At 46.1% G+C, this 21,797-nt stretch overlaps 2 protein-coding genes across 3 annotated transcripts; one reads left to right on the top strand and one right to left on the bottom strand.

Moving 5' to 3' along the window:
* The first annotated feature begins 10,187 nt into the window (after positions 1-10,187).
* Positions 10,188-13,033, top strand: TNFAIP8L2 (TNF alpha induced protein 8 like 2). Its single transcript, XM_082685906.1, has 2 exons — positions 10,188-10,295; positions 11,964-13,033. The coding sequence occupies exon 2, from the start codon at positions 11,969-11,971 to the stop codon at positions 12,521-12,523; it is 555 nt and encodes a 184-aa protein (XP_082542032.1). The 5' UTR covers positions 10,188-10,295; positions 11,964-11,968; the 3' UTR covers positions 12,524-13,033.
* LYSMD1 (LysM domain containing 1) lies at positions 13,034-21,494 on the bottom strand (the record flags this gene model as incomplete). Of its 2 annotated transcripts, XM_082685905.1 has the most annotated exons (4): positions 13,034-14,294; positions 14,706-15,070; positions 17,124-17,218; positions 19,472-19,830. In XM_082685905.1, 4 exons carry the CDS (start codon positions 19,476-19,478, stop codon positions 14,156-14,158), a joined length of 606 nt encoding a protein of 201 aa, XP_082542031.1. In that variant the 3' UTR covers positions 13,034-14,155. The 2 variants fall into 2 exon arrangements, with proteins under 2 accessions (XP_082542031.1, XP_082542030.1); XM_082685904.1 differs by lacking the exons at positions 17,124-17,218; positions 19,472-19,830 and adding an exon at positions 21,315-21,494.
* Between the last annotated feature and the right edge of the window lie 303 nt (positions 21,495-21,797).

Raw genomic sequence — 21,797 nt, 5'->3', positions numbered from 1 at the left:
TTTTTGCTTCAACCTCCTATGTCTCCCCACAGGCCTCCTCCCTGTATTCATCATGACCCCAATAAGGGAGGCCTAGCATACACTTGAGGGCTTGAGGCCTGGGAAAGGAAAAGTAGATGTCACCAGGAGGTTTTTCTTGTCCCCATCATCTCCTCCCCTCTAACCCTGTCAGAGCAGCATGGGCTTGGGCCACTAGGCCAGGAACTAGGGAGCCAGGAAGCCAGGGTCGCTGGCAATCAGGCTGTTGGTTGATGGAAGAGGACAGGTGAGTGGGGCTCAAGCCAAAAGTGAGATGTGGAGATTGGGACAAACTGACTCAGAGAATCACACAGAAAGAGGAGTAAGGTGGAGACTCCAAAGAGGGAAAGTGACCAGTTGTCCCAACCCCACATAGCCTGACTGGCCCCCAGATACAGGATTAGTGTTGTTCCATCTTCCTTTAGAGGGCCCTGGAGATTCTTCAGACAGCAAAACAGCTCCTTCTCCATCTCCACCCTCCATAAAGACCCTTTGATTCTGGGACGGTCAGCAGGGAGGGAGAATGAGACTACTTCAGACAACACTGCTTGGCTCCCACCTTGGTATTGCCTCCTTAGATTTTTCCCTGCGTGGGGGCTGGGACAAAAGACGTTCTCAAAATTCCCAGGATAGTGGGTGGCCTGGGAGATATTGGCATTCTTGGATAGTTTTATCTGTGTGGGCACCTCCTTTCCCCTCCTCCTACATACTAGTCTCTGGACTGGAAGAGAGGAGGGGCAAGGGTTTGCTACTTATGGCCAGTCTTTACTGAACTGAGATCAGGATGGGTAGCATCGCTGACTGGGCTAAGCCTCACAGCAAGTAACCAAGAAATATAAACACACACGCACACACACACGCGCACACGCGCACACACACACAGACTTGGAGATGGAAGACCAGGTGAAATAGTGAGACTAATCAGAAACAATAGAACAATACTTACACAAGGCTAATTACAGAGGGTCTTGGGTCCAAGGCAATTCAGTGTTTTAAAGGTTGTAAAGAGGTTTTGGGAGAAAGACAGCTCAAAATATAGAGGCACTTGGAGGTTGAAAGAAATCTCCCCAGCTCTTAGCAAGGACTTGGGTAATCAACTATATGCTCATTAAATACATTAGTGAATGGAGATTGAGGTGTAATTTATTTAAAATTTTAGGGCCCAACTAAAATCTCAGTTCCATCCAATAAGTATTAAGCACTTACTTCAGGTACAATCCACTGTGGGATGTGGTCCCAGTCTTTAAAAAAATGACCATCCACTCTCCCACCAGGGCAGCCCCAAGAAGGAGTGCCCCAAGACCACCAGCCCATGACAGCCACAACTCTAGCCAGCCAGCCAGCATAAGTCAGCAGACACATAGTCTATACAAATGATGACCATACATAAGTCCATCCCTTTAAGTTTAAGAGTAGCAGCTATTCCACTAACTTATAGAAACAAACACAGAAAGGGGTGCCTGGGTGGCTCAGTCAGTTAAGTGTTTGACTTTGGCTCAAAATCTTGGGGCTTTTGACTCCTGGTCTTGGGGCCCTGGGATGGAGCCTTTGTCAGGCTACCTGCTCAGCAGGGAGTCTGCTTCTCCCTCTCCCTCTGCCCCCCTCCTGCTTGTCCTTGCTCTTTCTCTCTCAAATAAGTAAAATCTTTTAAAAAAATGAAATCTCGATGGTAAGAAAAAATAAACAAAATGGCCATTGGGGTGCTTGGCTTGCTCAATAGGCAGAACATGTGACTCTTGTGGTTGTGGGTTTAAGCCTCATATTGAATGTAGAGATTACTTAAAAATAAAATCTTTTGGGGCACCTGGCTCGGGTCATGATCCTAGGGTCCTGGGATCAAGCCCTGCATTGAACTCCTTGCTTCTCCATCTCCTCCCTGCTCATGCTTTCTCGCTCTCTCTCTTTTGTGTGTGCAAATAAATAAGTAAAATCTTTTAAAAAAGAGAACTTTGTTTTTAATTAATTAATTATTTTTATTATTTAAGTAGGCTGCACACCCAGTGTGGGGCTTGAACTCATGACCCTGAGATCAAGAGTCGCATGCTCTACTAACCTAGCCAGCCAGGCAATCCAAAAATAAAATCTCGGGGCGGGGGCCATCTATTTGAATTAAAATAAAACTTATATGCACTAAATGATTAAAATGCAATACCAAGTCTCAAGAAAGGAAGAAAGAAAGAAGGGTTGAGTATGATTTCTAAATGAAGAATAAACTATAAATCTTTTTCATGATTACTGCAAGGAAAGATGTTGGATACATTTTATCATGGGGATGGGAGAATTTTGGTGGGAGTTGGCTTGGTGCAAAAGAAAGGAGAAAATGTTCCAAAGAGTAACACAGCTTAAACAAAAGTTTGTACTTGGTAAGCAATGAACTTGAAGCATGGATAGCAAAAGGCTGGGTATGAGTAATATAAGAAAGACACTAGTTACAAGCAGAGGAAAGGGAAAAGGGAGACAAATTGTGGAAGGCCTGGAACACTGAGGTGAGTAAGTTAAAATAATATGACAGGAATAGGATGTTATTTAAAGTTCTCAAATAATGTTATTATCTGTCAAAATGCTTTATTTTAGCAAGAAGACAAGGAAACCTACTAGCAAGAAAATAGGGTGTTTGAGGATATGGGGACAGAGGCAGTCAGGTAAGGACAGCGGCACTGGGTATGGAAAGAAATGGATGAACCCCTTCAAAGGACAAATCCAAATGACTCTGTTCTACTCCTCAATGTCTTATGGAGAAAAATCCCACAGTCCCACAGATTGGAGACTTTAATAAATTCAGGGTCTCTAAGCTTAGAAAATCACCCTCTCCCAATCCTTAAAAGTAGTTATTTCAAACTTCCACCTCATTCCTCAAGTTTCTTCCCTTGTCTCAGCAGAACCCACATGCATCTTCAGAGAAAACAGTAGTAATGTGAGAATTCCACCAACCACTTTGGGCCCTCTCCAGATGCACTTAGCTGCATCCTCGCATCTCTATCATCCCAGTAAATGAGGCACCCATGTTGCCTAATGTTCACCTTCCCACGTTACCATCAGCTCTGTGCACACAGGGCCTAGGTAGGCTGTGTTGCTTGTCTCTCTTTGCATTTTGCACTTAGTACAGTGCCTGACACATAGCAGGTGTTCACAATTAACACATTGGTCGCCTAAATCTGTCCCATCTCCTACTTTGGGGCCTTATTCCACATGTCTTCAAATCCTTTCTCCTTCATTTAAAAAAAAAAAGATTTTTGGGGTGCCTGGGTGGCTCAGTCGTTAAGCGTCTGCCTTCAGCTCAGGTCATGATCCCAGGGTCCTGGGATCGATTGCCACATTGGGTTCCCTGCTCTGTGGGAAGCCTGCTTCTCCCTCTCCCATTCCCCCAGCTTGTGTTCCCTCTCTAACTGTGTCTCTTTGTGTGTCAAATAAATAAATAAATCTTTAAAAAATAATAATAAAAGATTTTTATTTATTTATTTGAGAGAGAGCAGGTGCAGGGGAAGAGTGGAGGGAGAGGGACAAGCAGACCTCAGCCTGAGCCCTACTCAGGGCTCGAGCTCAGGATCCTGAGAGCCCGACCTGAGCCGAAGCAAAAGTCAGGTGCTTAACTGAGCCACCCAGGTGCCCCTTTCTCCTTAATTTTTTTTTTCCAGATTTTCTTTATTTATTTGAGAGAGAGATCACAAGTAGGCAGAGAGGCAGGCAGAGGGGGAGTGGGAAGCTGGTTCCCTGCCAAGCAGAGATTCCCCATGCGGGGCTTGATCCCAGGACCCCAAGACCATGACCTGAGCTGAAGGCAGAGGCTTAACCCACTGAGCTAACCAGGCACCCCTCTCCTTCATTTTTTTTTTTTTAAAGATTTTATTTATTTATTTGACAGAGAGAGATTACAAGTAGGCAGAGAGAGAGAGAGGAGGAAGCAGGCTCCCTGCTGAGCAGAGAGCCCGATGCGGGACTCGATCCCAGGACCCCGAGATCATGACCCGAGCCGAAGGCAGCGGCTTAACCCACTGAGCCACCCAGGCGCCCCCTCTCCTTCATTTTTAACCTTTCTTTTTCCTACTGACATTTTCCCCTCAGTATCTACACATGCTCAAGGATTTCGTGTACTTAAAAAAAAAATTCTCAACTTTCCCTTGATCCTTGTCTGTAATTAACTATCACTCGGTTTCTTTCTTCCCTTCACAGCTGAACTACATAGCCACCTATACTCTTTGTACCCATTTCCCTATTCTCATTCACTTCTCAATCATCTTCTTTTTTATCCCTATTAATCCACTGAGATTGTTCCCATCAAGGCTGTTAATGACCTCCCTGTCACATTCAGTGAACAGCTCTTCTGTCTTTATCCTTTTGCCTTCTTTATGGCCATTACCCCAGTAACCCCTCCTTCCTTGAAATGCTCTTTTGGCTCCTGGGTAGTTCCTCTTGACAGAAACTAAGAACTTAATAAATATATATTTTTAATTAAAAACATTTTAAAAAATATTTATTTACTCACTGTAGATTAGAATCAGAGCATAAGTGGGAGGAGCAGAGGGAGGAGAGAATCTCAAGCTGACTCAGCGTTGTGCCCAGAGCTGAGGTGGGTCTCAATCTCACAACCCTGATATCATGACCTGAGTGGAAACCAAGAATCAGACACCTAACCGACTGTGCCACCCAGGTGCCCTAATTTGTATTTTTTAAATGAATGAATGACTTCACTTCTGTTAGTATGACCTCTCTTTCTCAGCCTTCTCTGAACTCTCCTTAAATGTTGATGTTCCCTAGGGTCATGTCCTTAGCCATCTCTTTTTGCTCTACACATTCTCACTGGTCAAGATAACCCGCACCAAATGTTACAATAGTGACCTATGCAGGGTGCCTGGGTGGCTCAGTCAGTTAAATGTCAGACTCTTGGTTTCAGCTCAGGTCATGATGTCAGGGTGGTGAGATCAGCCACAAGATGTGCTCTATGCTCAGCATGGAGTCTGCTCAAGATTCTCTCCCTCCCTCTCCCTTTGCCTTTCTCCCTGATCATGCTCTCTCAAATAAATAAATAAATAAATAAAATCTTAAAAAAAAAAAAAAGACTTATGTATTTCTTTTTTTTTTTTTTTAAGATTTTATTTATTTGACAGAGCGAGACACAGCGAGAAAGGGAACAGAAGCAGTGGGAGTGGGAGAGGGAGAAGCAGGCTCCCCGCTGAGCAGGGAACCCGATGCGGGGCTCGATCCCAGGATCCTGGGACTACAACCCGAGCCAAAGGCAGATGCTTAGCAACTGAGCCACCCAGGCACCCCCCAAAGGCTTATGTATTTCTCATAAAATCTACCTATTCAACCTGGGTCTTTCTCCTAAGCTCTAAACTCACTTTTACAACTGCTTACTGGATACTTCCATTTGGATTTTCCATAGTTTTTTACCATTCAGTGTAAAGACAGGAAGCTTGTCTTTTACCTTTGTATTTCCAGCACCTAGTCATGATGCCTGGCATTTGGTGCATGGAGGAAGGAATAAAAGCATCAAAGATGTGAACTACTTCCAGCTATGTCAGGTTGAAGTCTTGCCTGACTGCTTCAAATGACACTGAACTCTCTCTCCCTGAAATGATTTGCGAGTACTGATCTTAACCATGATGCAATTTCAGCTAAACAGAAGCCTAGGAATGTTCCCTTCTGCATATTGTTCCAGATAACTGAAATTTATACAATTATCCAGTTAAGTTTATCTAATTAAACATTTTCATTTAAGGGGTGCCTGGGTGGCTCAGTGGGTTGAAGCCTCTGCCTTCAGCTCAGGTCATGGTCCCAGAGTCCCGGGATCAAGCCCCACATCGGGCTCTCTGCTCACCAGGGAGCCTGCTTCCTCCTCTCTCTCTCTGCCTGCCTCTCCACCTACTTGTGATCTCTGTCTGTCAAATAAATAAATAAAATCTTTTTTTAAAAAAGGTATTATTAATTTCCTGTGGATTATATATAGTGGGAAGACCACGACTGGGTCATTAATACCTAGACTGAGCTGTAGAGTATAACTTTGGATAAATCACTTCTCTCTAAGGCTGCATCTGCCATCTGTGAGTGGTCACTTTCCCCACTTGCCTACCTCACAGGCTCAAGTAAAGCAATACAGGTGAAATGTTTCATAAATCCAAAAATGTTTCACACATTTAAGGTGCCATCACTTAACCAGTTGTTTCCTTACTTAGAGGAAACACTGTGAACTTAATTGTACAGGAAAACAGCAAGGACACCAAAGTCTAGAATATACATGGTTAATACTAGGTGCTCCTGTTCTATACGGCCACAAAAGCTAGTTTTCATTTGTCTCCTTTTTTGTTTTCCTAGTCCCCTCTTTTGATCCATGTGAATTTTCTCTCTTTTAAAAAAGATTTATTTATTTATTTGAGAGAGAATGAGCAGGGGAAGGGTAAGAGGGAGAAACAGATTCTCCACAGAGCAGGGAGCCAGACGTGGGGCTCCATCGTAGGACCTTGGGATCATGACCTGAGCCAAAGGCAGATGCTTAAAGAATTGAGCCACCCAGGCACCCTGATCTGTGTGAATTTTCAATGTTATCAGTGCTCTTGCTTCAAAAGCTCCTCTTTCCTCTTAAAAAAAAAAAAAAAAAAAAATATATATATATATATATATATATATATATATATATATATATAATTTATCTATTTGAGAGAAAGACAGTGAGAGAGGGGAGGTCAGAGGGAGAAGCAGACTCCCTGTGCAGCAAGAGCTGAGCCGAAGGCAGTTGCTTAACCAAATGAGCCACCCAGGCACCCTCCTCTTTCCTCTTTCAATCTGCTGCTAATTATATGCTGTGGGTTCAGAGGTTACTCAAAATGGGTATAGATTAAGAGAAAAAAAGAGAAAGACTTGCCCATGAATGAATTAAATGCACAATATAACCTGTGACTGTTATGTGGCTACTATTTCCCCCTTATCTCCTGGTTCTGGGATGCATTTTGAATTTATTCTTTCAGCCAATAGTGCTTGAGCACAGTGTGTGCCAGGCACTCTGTGGCCTCTAAGGCATCAGCTCTGCCCTCCTGGAGTTTATAGGCTAGTGGGGATGTAGTTAATCAAGTCACAAATTATAGCGAAGGGAGTCATTCTAAGAGGGAGGTAGACAGTTCTAAAGGACTATGTATCCAAAGGGTCTAATACGATTTAGGGACTCGTGATGGCTCCACAGATTTGCCTACCCAACTGAGACCTGAATGCTGAGTAGAAAGAGAAGAGATGTGTGTGGGAAGTGTTCCAGGCAGAGAAACAAGAAGTGGCAAAGCCTAGAACACAGGACAAGGTGGAAGGAGAGGGACAGCAACCACACAGGGTGAGTATTGGAGGAACCGAGAGAATTGCAACAGATCTCCTGTACAAGGAGCCGACAGAGCTGAGAGCAAGGGGCAGACTCAAGGAGAAGCCAGGACGTCAGTGCATAAGGAATTGGGAGCAGCATTCTGGATTCAGCAAGTATCACTGTATTTGCATCTTCCTGTATTCACACTTCCCTTATTTTTCAATCGGATCGCACATTTCTTTTAAAAAGGACTCTTGCCATCCCTGTTGTGTTGGCAGTGTCACCTACGACTGTTCCGTAGGACATAGGATCAGTGACTTCATCAGAAGAGGATGCCACATTCATTACGAAGTCGAACTCACTGCCTCATAATCTCATGAGGTAATGAGCGGGAAAGACCCAGGTTGGGGAATCACACAAGGCCCTCTGTCGGCTACTTAACTAGCTCTAGAATTTGGGGACAGGTTATCTAATCTCTCAAAGCCTCAGGCTTTTCCCATCAGCAAACAGGATACTCGACATTTCATTCATAAGGGTACCAGAGAGTTCTGAGGTATTTACATAACATGAGGCAGAGTGCACTCAATAAACGTGAGCTCTGGTCTCTCCTCACTTTCCTCTCCGGAACTCCAGTCCACTCTTTTCCATCTGCCCCCACACCTTGCTCCTCAGCCATTCCCTCTGCTTTGCACTTTGGAAGCCTTCCTCTCCACTTGCTCCTTCTGCCCAGCCTACAAATGCCCTCAAACCCCAAGATAAAAGTAGTCCCTCTAGGGCACCTGGGTGGCTCAGTTGGTTGAGTGACTGCCTTCGACTCAGGTCATGATCCTGGAGTCCTGGGATGGAGTCCTGCATCCTGCTCCCAGCTTCACGGGGAGTCTGTTTCTTCCTCTGACCTTCTCCCCTCTCATGCTCTCTCTCACAGTCTCTCTCTCAAATAAATAAATAAAATCTTAAAAAAAGAAAAAATGTCCCTCTCTCAGTCCAGCTCCCCACCCCCTTAAGCTACCTGGAAAGTAGCTTGCTCTTCATCCCCTTACCATCATACTCCTCAAAGGAGTTGTCCGGAAAAAACAAACAAAAAAAAGGAATTGTCAGCATTTCCCAGTCTAGGTTGTATCAGGGGCACTTGGGGCTAGACCCTGCAGTGAGAGATGGGAATAAGGAAGGGGCTAAGACTCAACTACTATCTCCAAGAGGCAGAACCCATGATTGTGGCATCCAAGCTGTGAGGATGGCTTCTACTTCTGAACTTCGGTTTACTCTTCAACTTTTGCCAGCCGACCAATGGTTCCAATTCTTCCCCCTCTGCTGCAGCTTCTTGTAAAATTACCAAAGCCCGCGATCTCTCATCAGGCCTCATCCTGTGCTGAAGCAAGCTAAACCCTGATCCAACAGGCCCTCCCACAGCTAAAAACTTAATGAAGCCTCACACCCATTCCCACCGAGCTCCTGATATCTCTCCCCTGATCATCCGAAATGCCGAATGTCTCCCTACTGCCCACAGATGTGGAAATGCTTGAGCAATCTGTTAAAGCTTACCTACCACGATCTGCTTTTCCTTCACTTATTTCTCAAACAGCCCGGGGTGCAGACATACTGAATAAATCAGCACTTCCTGAGTATGACCCACATTACCTTTTTTTTTTTTTTTAAAGATTTCATTTATTTATTTGACAGGCAGAGATCACAAGTAGGCAGAGAGGCAGGCAGAGGAGGTGGGGGAAGCAGGCTCTCAGATGAGCAGAGAGCCCGACGTGGGGCTCCATCCCAGGACCATGGGATCATGACCTGAGCTGAAGGCAGAGGCTTTAACCCACTGAGCCACCCAGGAGCCTCCGACACATTACCTTTATTTGTTGAATGGCTTATTCTAATTCCCATCGTTAGAGGAAGCACTTCTTCCCCATCTCTGCCTAGTAGATAGTTGAACCCATCCTTCTCATTCTGCCTCTTCGGCCCTCCTATCAGATATAATCTAAACTTCCCTTTATTCTAATTATTCTAATTTCTATTAAGTTAATGACATCATTTGACTTGCACTGTAGTTATATATACTTAAGTTTATCTCCCTGACAAGGCTGTCTGATTTTTTTTTTTTTTAAGATTTTATCTATTTATTTGAGAGAGAGAGGGAGAAACTAAGCATGGCAGGGAGGGGCAGAGGGAGGGGAGCAGCAGACTCCCCGCTGAGCAGGGAGACCATCCCGAGACCCTGCGATCATGACTTGAGCTGAAGGCAGACTCTTAACCAAGTGAGCCACCCAGGGGCCCCAAGGATGATTCTTGATGGTAAATATTTTGGCCTCATTCAGAAACTATAACTTAACCTTCGTTTCTGCATCCCTGTAGCAGCTACAAAGCTGAGGAAGCAGGTTTGTTGCCTCTAGTGCTTCAGTCCTGTGCTGACACCTGCTGGTCACATCTGGTTTGGCTGCTGTGGCCCCAGCACCTTGTTCTCTAGAGTTGGGGGCAGAACAGTCCCCGCCGTCTGTTACCCAGACAGGTACTGGAAGCCTGTGCTCAGGTACTATTGCTCCAAGCACCGCCCTTCCCTGGAAACTCCAGGAACATACATCTGCTGGCCTCTGGCCCAAACTTTTCCCACTGACCCCACCGTAGGGGTTCGTACTTCACATCCTTCCCAAAACCACAGAAATGTAAGATAATCCCGAGGAACTGAGTATCAAGGAAATAAAGAGGCAGACAAACAATTTGAGTGCAGAGGATGTGCAATCCCTCTTCCTAACCTCACAAAACCACGGCGATTTCCTGCAGACTGCTATTCCCTTTGACCTTTGTTGCATTTCTAGGAGGTTGTTGGGCCACAGACGGTCTTGGGGACAGTGCGATGAACCGGAGGTTGAGCACAGGGTAGGAAGGCGGGGCTTGAGGGGTGGGGCCAAGCCAAAGGGCCTCTCACTTAGGAGCTTCTCCATTCTGTCAGCTCTCCCGGAACGTCCAAGGCAAGACTGGCACCCAGCGCACGCAGCAGGTGAGGGGCTGTCAGTGACAGAAGGGTACAGGCTTTAGGGATGATGGTGGCAGAAGAGTCCCAGCTCTGTCAGCCTGAGCCTTCCATGTTGTGAGACTCTCCCTTGCCAGAATTCTTGGGTCCCCAGCAGAGGCCCAGCTCAGCCTGCCCCGGGGCAGCCTCAGAAAGGAAGACATGGTTTGGGATAGTAGAGAAGCAGGGTGGAGGCATGGGGGTGATATGGGTGTGTGACAGAGTACTGAGAGATGTGAGGACACCCTAGGAGACATGGAGGTAGACATAAGGGCAGGGGAAGAGCTTGGCTAGAGGATCGCAGGGCAGCACCCAGGCAAGAGAAAAAGAGAGGCTGAAGCAGGAGGGAGAGGACAGTGGACCAGATGTGAGAAAACCATGGGTGCAATGAAGAGCTGGGTAACAGGAAGGCCAAGAAGGAAGGAAGGCTCACATGGAGCAATCTCCTCTTCCGGCTGTGGAGCCCAGTCCAGAAAACCTCAGGCAAGCCCAGGAGCAAAAAGCAAGGCTCCAGGTTAGCACTGGCCTGATATTGGGGGGCGGGAAGACCCTTCCCGCCACAGTGCCCATCTCCCCTGTGTCTTCAGACTCTCATTTTGGTTTGGGGGAGAGGGTGAGGCTGCTCCTCACTGTGGTAACAGCCACATCCTGCAGAGCAGGGGAGGGGGAAGTAAGAAGCAAAACAAGCAGAACCGCAGGCAAGGACCATGGGGAGAGCACCCTGGATATGCGGCGGTGATGTGCCACAGGAGGGTCCTTGGTTCGGTCCCCGCAGAAGACTGTGGGCCTCCAGTATCACCTGCCCCGCCGAGAGGTGTCTCATGCTTCTTTAGTCCACAGCAACCCATTGAAAGCATTCCCGGGAAGGTTTCTGTGGTTGGAAGCCCATTTTAATCATTTCCTAGTGACTTTGGCCGAGTTGCTTGATTTCCTTTAGCGTCAGTATTCTCATTGCAGGATGGGGACACCTACCTTACAAAGGGTTGGGAAGACTGGGACAATTCCCGTAAAGCAACTGGCACATAGGTTCTCCATAAATGTGAGTGAACATTTTTATCCGCACTCCTGGGACCCTCATCTCACTCACTTCCTTAAAGGCAGTACAGCACACGAACTGCCACCGACTTTTCCAGAGTCAGGAAGAGGGTTGCGTCTGACCTTGGGTCAGTTACTTAAGGCAAGCCTCAGTTTACCTGGCTGTAAAACAAGGACAGTAACAGCCACACCTTATAGATGTCTGACCCCTGGTTAGTGGCGGCCATGGTCGCTCTGAGAACTAGCTGCCAGGTAAGCCTTATCTTCTACCCTGTAGGCCAGCAGCAGCCAACTAACTTCCCCTTTGGGCTGCACTGTGGGGGCTAGCACCCTGTAAGCCCTCAGCCTCCCCCCCCCCCCCCCCCCCCGTCCCCCCGCAGCCAAAACTGTCACTGCCCTGCTGGGACGGGTGGAAGCTCAAGATCTCCTCCAGGTCCACAGGAAAAGAAATGGGAACAAGGCATAGAAGACTGAGGAGGCTCAGGGGGGAAAAAGATGGCAGAGAAAGATGACAATGAGATAGAAGCCGAGACGGGGAAAAGCCGTTGCTGTCTAAGGAAGCCTGTGGCCTTCCCTCTAGTGACTGACCACAGACCCCCCACCCCGTTCTTGCTCCCCCAGGAACTATGGAGTCCTTCAGCTCAAAGAGTCTGGCACTGCAGGCGGAGAAGAAGCTCCTGAGTAAGATGGCCGGTCGCTCTGTGGCGCATCTGTTCATGGACGAGACGAGCAGTGAGGTGCTCGATGAGCTCTACCGCGTTTCCAAAGAGTACACGCACAGCCGGCCACAGGCACAGCGGGTGCTCAAGGACCTCATCAAGGTGGCGGTCAAGGTGGCCGTGTTGCACCGCAGCGGCTGCTTCGGCCCCGGCGAGCTGGACCTGGCCGCCAGCTTCCGCCAAAAGCTGCGCCAGGGCGCCATGACGGCGCTCAGCTTTGGCGAGGTGGACTTCACTTTCGAGGCAGCAGTACTGGCCGGCCTTCTGACTGAGTGCCGGGATCTGCTGCTGGAGCTAGTGGCGCGCCACCTCACGCCCAAGTCCCATGGCCGCATCCGCCACGTGTTCGACCACTTCTCTGACACCGGCCTGCTCACGGCCCTCTATGGGCCAGACTTCACTCAGCACCGGACCAAGATCTGCGATGGGCTCAGGAAGCTGCTGGATGAGGGCAAGCTCTGAGGGCCCAGGCCCCAGGGCCGTCCACCGGAGCTGTGTGGCCAACTGAGAAAGTGACACCAAAACGGCTCTCTTGACCTGCTTGGTGCACTGATGCTTTTCAAGCCTCAGGCTTCAGTCTTTCCCCAGAGTGCTTTTGCCTCTGAGACAACCCCACCCCCAAACTGCTGGTAGAGAAGCTGCAAAGCTGAGTGTTCACGCCTCTCTCCCACTCCAGTCCCAGGACAGGAAGCAAAGCTGCCTGAAAAAGATGAACTGAAACTTGGATCTCTATCTCTCCCCAACCAATGGACATTTGAAACAGGGAAGCCCCGCTCCCTGGTGAACCAGGGGAAGAGGGCATAGCTCATTTAACCCTTCAGGGGACACTAAAGACAGAAGGGGGAATGGGATCCCAGACCTCCAGCTCCAGGCAGAGCCTGGACAGATACCAGAGGCTCTGTTCCAGAGCGCAGGAAGAAGGGGTTAGGGCAGGGGAGAGTCTCACAGGGGAAATAAAACTACTAAAACATGCACAGGGCTCAATGTTTAATCTCTCCAGCTTCTTATACATTATGACCATCACAGAGGCAAGAGATAGTGAAACACCACTCATCTCTCCTCTCACCATTTCCATTATGAGAGACTGAGGCATATTTCCAAGTATCATTGGGGTCTCCTTGCCTACTTCTGCTTCAGAAACTAAAAAACAACAACAAAAACAACAACCCAAAAACCAACTGTACTGCAGATCAGTGCTACAAATTGCAAATAAATATGCAGTGAGGAGCAAGGCACAGATCAACAGGCTCTGGTCAGGAAGGAGTATAACAAAGAAACTCCCACAACAAAAAGTCTCCCCAATAAAGTCCTCTTCAAACTCCAAGGTAATTCTTCTTTCATCCCTTAGCTTCGCATAGGCTGAACAGAGGAGCAGGTTAGAAGGGCGAACTGGTGGCATGGAGAGTTCCGGTCCCTACACTGCTGTTTTTCCTCAGAGCAAGAGTTATGAAAAAGTTATGAACTGGTTAGTCAAAACTGAGCCCAAATTCTTTACTTTGAGATTGGGGGACAGGCCCAGCACTATCTGCCATTCTCTGCAGAAGGGCGAGATCACGGACTGCCCCATCTTCAGTAACATGCTTGCCTAAGAAGGTGGGGAAGGTGAGGAACCAGTAGTCACTGGCTCACTGTTCCCGGATTCCCTTCACTCTAGAGCTATAGAAATCCTCTTTCTTCATTACAAGAGGGAAACAGTAAGATACAGCAAATAAATACTACTTCAAGATAGCACCAAATAAATTAGGTAATACAGTCTGAAACGGAGAGGGGGCAGGGGTTGGGGGAGTTCTTGTCTCCCTGCTCTAAGGCCAAGGATGGTAAAGGGGATGGGAAAGGCAGCAGGGATGTAAAAAGAGCCTTTTTTTAATCTAAAAGACAGTTCTAGATTCAGCCCAAGAACTGAAGAGGGTTCTATTCCCCATCCCCAATAAAGCTGCCCCAGGCCAAGGAACTCTAGATCAACTGGAGGCTGGGAAGGAGGCAGGAGGGAGGGAGGTAGGCTGGAAAGCCTTGTTCTTCAGCTTCACCTCGGGCTCCTCTCCCCACTCAAATTGCTCCTTCAACATCTTGTTTTCTCAATCAGTTCTGGGGACATCAGAGTTTGAAGATTTCATCCTCCTGGTCCCGAAGTGTCCGGGTCCTAGAGGTCCGGGTCAGAGGCACCGGCCCTAGGACTGCTCGCTGCTGCATCCGAGGGGAGCTCAAGTGAAGGCCTGAATTCTCCCCAGGTACCCTGCAGGTGAGGAAAGGAGGCATGACAGGTCAGGGGAAGAACCTGAGAAAGGGCTCATGGGAAGCTGTCCCCCCCCATAACGTACATGAGCTGCTTGCTCCAAGATGGAGTCTCATCACCCTCTTGATAAATTCTCACCCTAATGCTCCTTCATGATATCAGAGCTACAACGACACTCACCTATTTTACTCCAGTGAGAACAAAGAACCCTTTCCTGCTTCTGTACCCATCCCAGCAGCCACTGGCTCTGCTGTTGTTACAGGACCCTTCCCCCCATGGTGGGAGAGGGGGTGAAAGGCTTTACCTTATTTCTGCTGACACTGCGCTTGCTTATTTGTGTGACGGGTCAGGTTAGGCTGTAAGGATGAAGAAGTCTGCAGAAGGGCTTAAAAGGAACCATTCAAGACTCACCCACTTTCCCCCTTTCTCAGCTTCTGGGCAGCAGCCTTCTTTGACAGGCTGATCTGTGAATCAAGCTTCTTAAGGAAATCAGAGGCGGAGAGGTCATGGATGGGAGTTGGAGGTTCCCGGCCAGGTGTAGGAAGGACCTCCCCGTTGGCACGTCCTGAGCCTGTTTCTTGTTTCTTCCTGTCAGCTCTGTGTGGTGGAACTTCATCCTTACTTGACTGGGCCTCTTCCTCTCCATCCTTCTCTTCCTCAGAATCCAAACCATCGAACAGGTCTCTGGGCTCTGTCAGGATGGGGATGTAGAGGGTTTTCTTCAGGAAGATGGAGTCATTAGTATAAAGGCGGTTTGCACGCTTAATCTGTTCCATCTTTAAAAAAAAGTCACCACAATTAATGACAGTAAGAATGATCAATCTTCTACCTGTTCAGTATCTCATCCCTTTTAAAGTGACTGTACAGAGTCTTATGTGACCCTATCACAACCAAGCTAAAATACAAAGGGCTAATATTAATATCATTCCTATTTTTTTAATTTTTTTTTATCATTCCTATTTTATTGATCAGTGGTTACCATACTTTTTGATGTTAGGGTCCCTTTACATTATCAAAAACTATTGAGGAAAAAAGCTTTCATTTATGGAGGTTATAGCTATCAACACTTAAGGTATTATAAATTAAAACTGAACAAACTGAAAAATGTGTATTTATATAAAATAACCCATTAGGGGCGCCTGGGTGGCTCAGCTGGTTAAGCGGTTGCCTGCGGCTCAGGGCATGATCCCAGGGTCCTGGGATCGAGCTGTGCTGGGCTCCCTGCTCAGCGGAGAGCCTGCTTCTCCCTCTGCCACTCCCCCTACTGTGCTCTCCTTCTTTCTCTCTGTCAAATAAATTAATAAAAATCTTAAAATAAAATAACCCATTATAGGGGCACCTGGGTAGCTCAGTCAGTTAAGTATATGACTCTTGATTTCAGCTCAGGTCATTATCTCAGGGTCATGGGACAGAGCCCCAGGTCAGGCTCCTTGCTCAGCAGAGGGTCTGCTGGAGCTTCTCTCCCTCTCCCTTGGCAACCCCCACCCCATGCTTGTTCTTGCTCTATCTAAAATAAATAAATCTTGGGGCGCCTGGGTGGCTCAGTGGGTTAAAGCCTCTGCCTTCGGCTCAGGTCATGATCTCAGGGTCCTGGGATCAAGCCCCGCATTGGGCTCTCTGCTCAGCTCAGCAGGGAGCCTGCTTCCTCCTCTCTCTCTCTGCCTGCCTCTCTGTCTACTTGTAATTTCCGTAAAAGTAAATAAATTTTAAAAATCTTAAAAATCAAATAAATAAAATAAAAATAAAATAAATCTTAAAAAAAACATTATATGTTAACAAAATATTTTAATGAAAAAGGACTATTTTCCAAAACAACAACAAATGGAGCAAAAAGAGAGGCATTGTTTTACATTTTTGCAAGTCACTTAAATGTCTGACTTAAGAGAAAACCACAGAAGATTCTCCTATCTGCCTCTACATTTAATGAGCTATAATATTAAATGTCATGTAGCTTCTGGAAAATGTAGTTCACTCATGAGAATGAGAATGAAAAAGACAAAGCCTTATTAGCACTACAATGAAAAAATAGTTTTGACCTTGTGGATCCCTGGAGAGTCTCTGGGACTCCTAGAGATCCCTAGACCGCACTTTAAGAACTTCTGTTAAAGATGAAGGAACTGAGGCTCAGAGAGGTTAAGTTACTTGCATAAGACTATCCAGCAAGCTAATGACAAAGCTAGAACTGGAATTCTGGGCCTTTTTACTCCCTCTGGGGTTTCTTTCCCCTGTCCAGTCTGACCTTCATTTGACCACCATCACCTTAGAACAGATTCTTAATATTTCTCATCTGGGTATTGTAACTATTTTTTTTTTTTTTAACTGGTCCTCCTTTCTCCATCTCTATGTATCTCCACCTTGCTAACATCTATCTTTCTAAAAAAATTAATCTACTACTTACTTAATAAAAAATTAAGTTACTTAATTAAGTTAATTAATTAATTAAATATCTTACTTAATAAAAAATAAAAAATTAATCAACCTACTACCCTGTTTATCAACCCCCTATGACTTCCCATTGGCTCAGAGATAAAATTCAAATTAGCATTTCAAGGGTTCGCAATCTATCCCCCTAAGTTTGGCCTCATCTCTCTTCTTCTCCCATCTATACATTTTACCATCTTGAACTTTTCATTTTTTTTCTGAACATTTTAGGATTTTTAACACCTTCGTGTCTTTATCTACCTAAAATACTTCTCCAGCATCCCCTTCTCTGCTGAAGAAAACTTCTTCTCATCAACTATCACTCCCTTTGTGTTACCTTCTCCAGGGCTCCCAAAGTATACTGTAAATATTGCCATATAATACCTACCCTATTATATTGTTATTCACCTCTTTGCATATTTGTCTTGCCCAAACTCTGTGAGTCCTTTGAGGGCAGGGATGCTGTTTCTGTATCCTAAGGCACTCCTCAGCATCACACAAACCTGGCACACAGCAGAGGTTCATTAACGCTTTATGAGTAAATAAACTAGATAAGAAAATATACAAACCACCAATGTAGTATGTTAGTAAAAATCTTATGCTATATATAAAGTGTTTCAAATAAAACTGGATTAATTTGAACAATAAAAAAAAGTTAAAATTGGCTTGCAGTTTTTAACCTTTATTTTGCAAAGCACTTCAATGCTATAAATTTTATTTTGCCTAGATTAATATCCTAAGTCCCTACCTCCAAGATGCCATGACCTCTGTGAATTTTCTTGTGCCTTTATTATTTCCTAGAAGTGCCATATAAGACAACATCATTCCCCCTTTAAAAAGGATGTAACGAGGGGCATCTGAGTGGCTCAGTGGGTTAAAGCCTCTATCTTTGGCTCAGGTCATGATCCCAGGACCGATCGAGCCCAGCATCGGGCTCTCTGCTCGGTGGGGAGCCTGCTTCCTCCTCTCTCTCTGCCTGCCTCTCTGCCTGCTAGTGATCTCCGTCTGTCAAATAAATAAATAAAATAAAATAAATAAAATAAAATTCCTTTAAAAAAAAAAGTTCTCCCCCATCTTTTTAAAAAAGATTTTATTTATTTATTTATTTGACAGACAGAGATCACAAGTAGGCAGAGAGGCAGGCAGAGAGAGAGGAGGAAGCAGGCTCCCCGCCGAGCAGAGAGCCCGATGCCGGGCTCGATCCCAGGACCCTGGGATCATGACCTGAGCCCAAGGCAGAGCCTTTAACCCACTGAGCCATTCAGGTGCCCAGAACTATTTTCTTTCAATTTTATATCTCTGGAGTCTGGCATAGTCCCCATCACATAGAAGCTCATAGATGTGTTTTGAATGAATGGAAGCATGGCTAAGATTTCCACAGGTGGAGATAGGGAGGATAGGAAAGTGAACATTTCAAGTAGAGGCCATGGCCTAAACAAAGGAAGTGGATAAGAAAGTACTAAGTGGCCCCTCCATCCCAGCAGAGGCTCAGAAGCTATGCAAAGAAGGAAACCGTGCCACTGGTAAATCAGCAATTATTTATGGAGGTTTTCTTACAGCCCTGTACCTTTCTGAGTACAAAAAAGCCCTGTAGTCTAGTGAAGGGTACCAAGTTTGGGCCTCATTCTGCTGCTTACTAGCTGAGTGGCTGCTTAAGTCACTGTACCTGTCTGGGACCTCAGTTTCCTTGCCATTTGTAAAATGAGGAAGAGGTATTAAATAATGGTAATTACTTGAGTTATCACCTACCTGTCATTAAGGAACATTTAGAATGTGCCAAGTTCTGTATATCATCTCCTATTATCTCTGTAAGATTTTATGAGGTGGATATAACTAGTCGCCAAATATTTAAAGATAAGGAAAGTGAGGTTTAGGGAGATAACTTGCTACAGACTACAAGTCTACTTTGTAAAGCTAGGATTCAGACCAGGTTACCTTATTCTAAAATCCTCACTTTGAACTGCTCTGTTAAACTAACTAGATTCCTTTTTTTTTTTTTTTAAGATTTTATTTTATTAGTCAAGAGAGAGAGCGAGTGAGCACAGGCAGAGGCAGAGGGCGAAGCAGGCTCCCAGCTGAGCAAGGAGCCGGATGTGGGACTTGATCCCAGGACCCTGGGATCATGACCTGAGCCGAAGGCAGCCACTCAACCGAGCCACCCAGGCATCCCTAAACTAACTACCTTCTAATGGCTTTCAGCAGCCTAGGACTTTTTTTTTTCTTTTAAGATTTTTATTTATTTATTTGTTAGAGGGAGAGAGAGAGAGCACGAGCACAGGCAGGCGGAATTGTAGGCAGAGGCAGAGGGAGAAGCAGGCTCCCTGCCGATCAAGGAGCCCGATGTGGGACTCGATCCCAGGACGCTGGGATCATGACCTGAGCCGAAGGCAGCCACTTAACCAACTGAGCCACCCAGGTGTCCCGCAGCCTAGGACTTCTAATGGCTCAGCAGCCTAGGATTCCTCGGGTTTGGCTTTGGTTACATGCTTTTTTTTAAAGATTTTATTTATTTATGGGGCCCTTAAATTTTCCATAAAATCTACACTTATGTCCTTCCTAGTCCCTTTCCAAATACAAATTAATCTTCTTTTCTGATTTCCAACCCTTTGTTAATACTACAAACTCATCACATTCTGTCACCTGCAATCATCTGTGTCTCTATTTCTCACTAGGCTGCAAATTACATGAGGCCAATGGCTACACATTTTATTTATGCTTCTATCTCTTGGGAAGTCTAAAACAGTGCTTAAACATACCAAGCATAGGGCGCCTGGGTGGCTCAGTTGGTTAAGCAACTGCCTTCAACTCAGGTCATGATCCTGGAGTCCCAGGATTGAGTCCCGCATCAGGATCCCTGCTCAGCCGGGTATCTGCTTCTCCCCCTGACCCTCTCTCCTCTCATGCTCTCCCTCTCTTTCTGTCAAATAAATCAATAAAACAAGCAAACAGGGTGCCTGGGTGGCTCAGTGGGTTAAGCTGCTGCCTTCGGCTCAGGTCATGATCTCAGGGTCCTGGGATCGAGTCCCGCATTGGGCTCTCTGCTCAGCAGGGAGCCTCCTTCCCTTCCTCTCTCTCTGCCTGCCTCTCTGCCTACTTGTGATCTCTCTCTGTCAAATAAAGAAATAATATCTTTAAAAATAAATAAATAAATAAATAAAACAAAAACATACCAAGCATAGAAATATTGGCTAGGGTGCCTGGGTGCCTAGGTAGCTCAGCTGTGGTTGAGTGTCTGACTCTTGAACTCTGCTCAGGTCATGATCTCAGAGTTGTGAGATAAAGCCTGGCATCTGGCTCCACGCTGAGGAGGGAGTCTGCTTGACACTCTTTCTCTCCTCTTCCTGCCCCTCCCTACCCCATGCTTTCTCTCTCTAAAATAATAAATAAATCTTTTTTAAAATGTTGGCTAAAAATATTTCTAATTAAAAAAAAAAAGGAAATGGTGGCTAAATTTGACATGATATGAAAAAACTCATCAATTTCAATACAATGTATTTTTACACCTATTAAACATACCACATGCATGGCCTGAAACGCCTGGTGTAGAGAGTGCCTGTTTTGCACCATGGAGGCCATCCTACTGGAAAGAAGGCACAGAGCTGAGGAGTAAAAAAGAACCAGAAGAGATCGAGTTTACAAACTTATAAGTAGGGGCATCTGGGTGGCCCAGTAGATTAAGCGATGGACTCTTGATTTCTGCTCAGGTCCTGGCCTTACAGTCCTGGGAAGGGCTCCATGCTTGCCTGTGAGTGGACTTGGGATTCTTTCTCCCTCTCCCTCTGCAATTCACCTCCCCTCCCCCAATATAAATACATAAATCTTAAAACAACAACAACTTTGAATTAGAGTGGTTAGAGTTCTGGTCTCATAAAAACTTAGAATTAGAAACCAGCTTTCCATTGTTTGCTGTAAATGTTCAATCACTTGCAATTAAAAAGTTTTTATGTGTTTAATAGTACGAACTTTGGAGTCAGACCTGTTTTAATTCCCTCTCTAACACTCATTAGTTATTTGACCTTGGTTAAATTGGTTAGCCAATCTAGGTCTTAGTTTCTTCACCCATAAACAGCGGACAAGAATTGTATGCTTGGTAGGGATGTGAAAACCAAATGGGCCAATGTATGTAAAGTCTCTAGGATAGAGACTGACAGAATAAATAGAAGCAGCTCCTCTCCACTGGTATAGTGGCACAGGATTTGTCCCAACCAGACAGGGCAACACTGAGATGGGAAAAGAAAAAGATAAAGGTGAATCAGCCCACAACACAATTAGGAAAATTTCTGGGGAAGTTGCTTAGAAGGGTCACTACGTTTTTTTTGTTGTTGTTGTTGTTGTTTATTTTTTTTTTTTAAGATTTTTACTTATTCACTTGACAGACAGAGATCACAAGTAGGCAGAGAGGCAGGCAGAGAGAGAGAGAAGCAGGCTCCCCGCTGAGCAGAGAGCCCGATGCGGGACTCGATCCCAGGACCCCGAGATCATGACCCGAGCCGAAGACAGCGGCTTAATCCACTGAGCCACCCAGGCGCCTGGGTCACTACGTTCTAATGAAGAATAAATTTCTTCTAAATAGTGTCTGCATTCCGATTGTGGACTCACCGTTACCCCGTATTTGAGTGCTAGTCCAGCCAGGGTGTCTCCGGGGGCCAACTGATGCTCCAGGCGTCTTTCCCTCACCGGGGAGCAGGCAGATTGCACCAGGCTTCCGTAAGAACGAGCCCTGCTCCCTTGCAGCAGTCCTGACCCCCCGAGGGGGGCCTGTCTAGAGGGAGAAGCCATCTCCTCACCCTGCCGACAGCTGGGGCTGCAACTAAGAGAGGCCTGGCTAAGTGCCCGATAGTGACGGGACTGAGGTCTAGGAATGGATAACCAGGGGATTCCTCTCCCCTCCTGCCTCCTCTCCTAATTCTCCGCCTCCCCTGGCACTACGCGCCTCCTGAGCTCTCGTTTGTCCTCCTTCCAAGCCCCCTTCCAACAAATCTGCACCCTGAATATTCAGTCCCTACCTGAGATTATCCTTAGCACCCTACTGACTTTGGACCCTCCCACCACAATTCGCTACGTTGACCTCTGACCTTTGAA

This window comes from Mustela nivalis, assembly GCF_964662115.1.
Source record: "Mustela nivalis genome assembly, chromosome: 10".
NCBI classification, from domain to species: domain Eukaryota; kingdom Metazoa; phylum Chordata; class Mammalia; order Carnivora; family Mustelidae; genus Mustela; species Mustela nivalis.
The sequence above is the reverse complement of the archived record's forward strand: the minus strand, read 5'-3'. Positions and strand labels throughout refer to the sequence as shown.

Bases quoted from the DNA above. Each gene is read 5' to 3' on its own strand.
- TNFAIP8L2 (XM_082685906.1), top strand. From the start codon at position 11,969: ATGGAGTCCTTCAGCTCAAAGAGTCTGGCACTGCAGGCGGAGAAGAAG.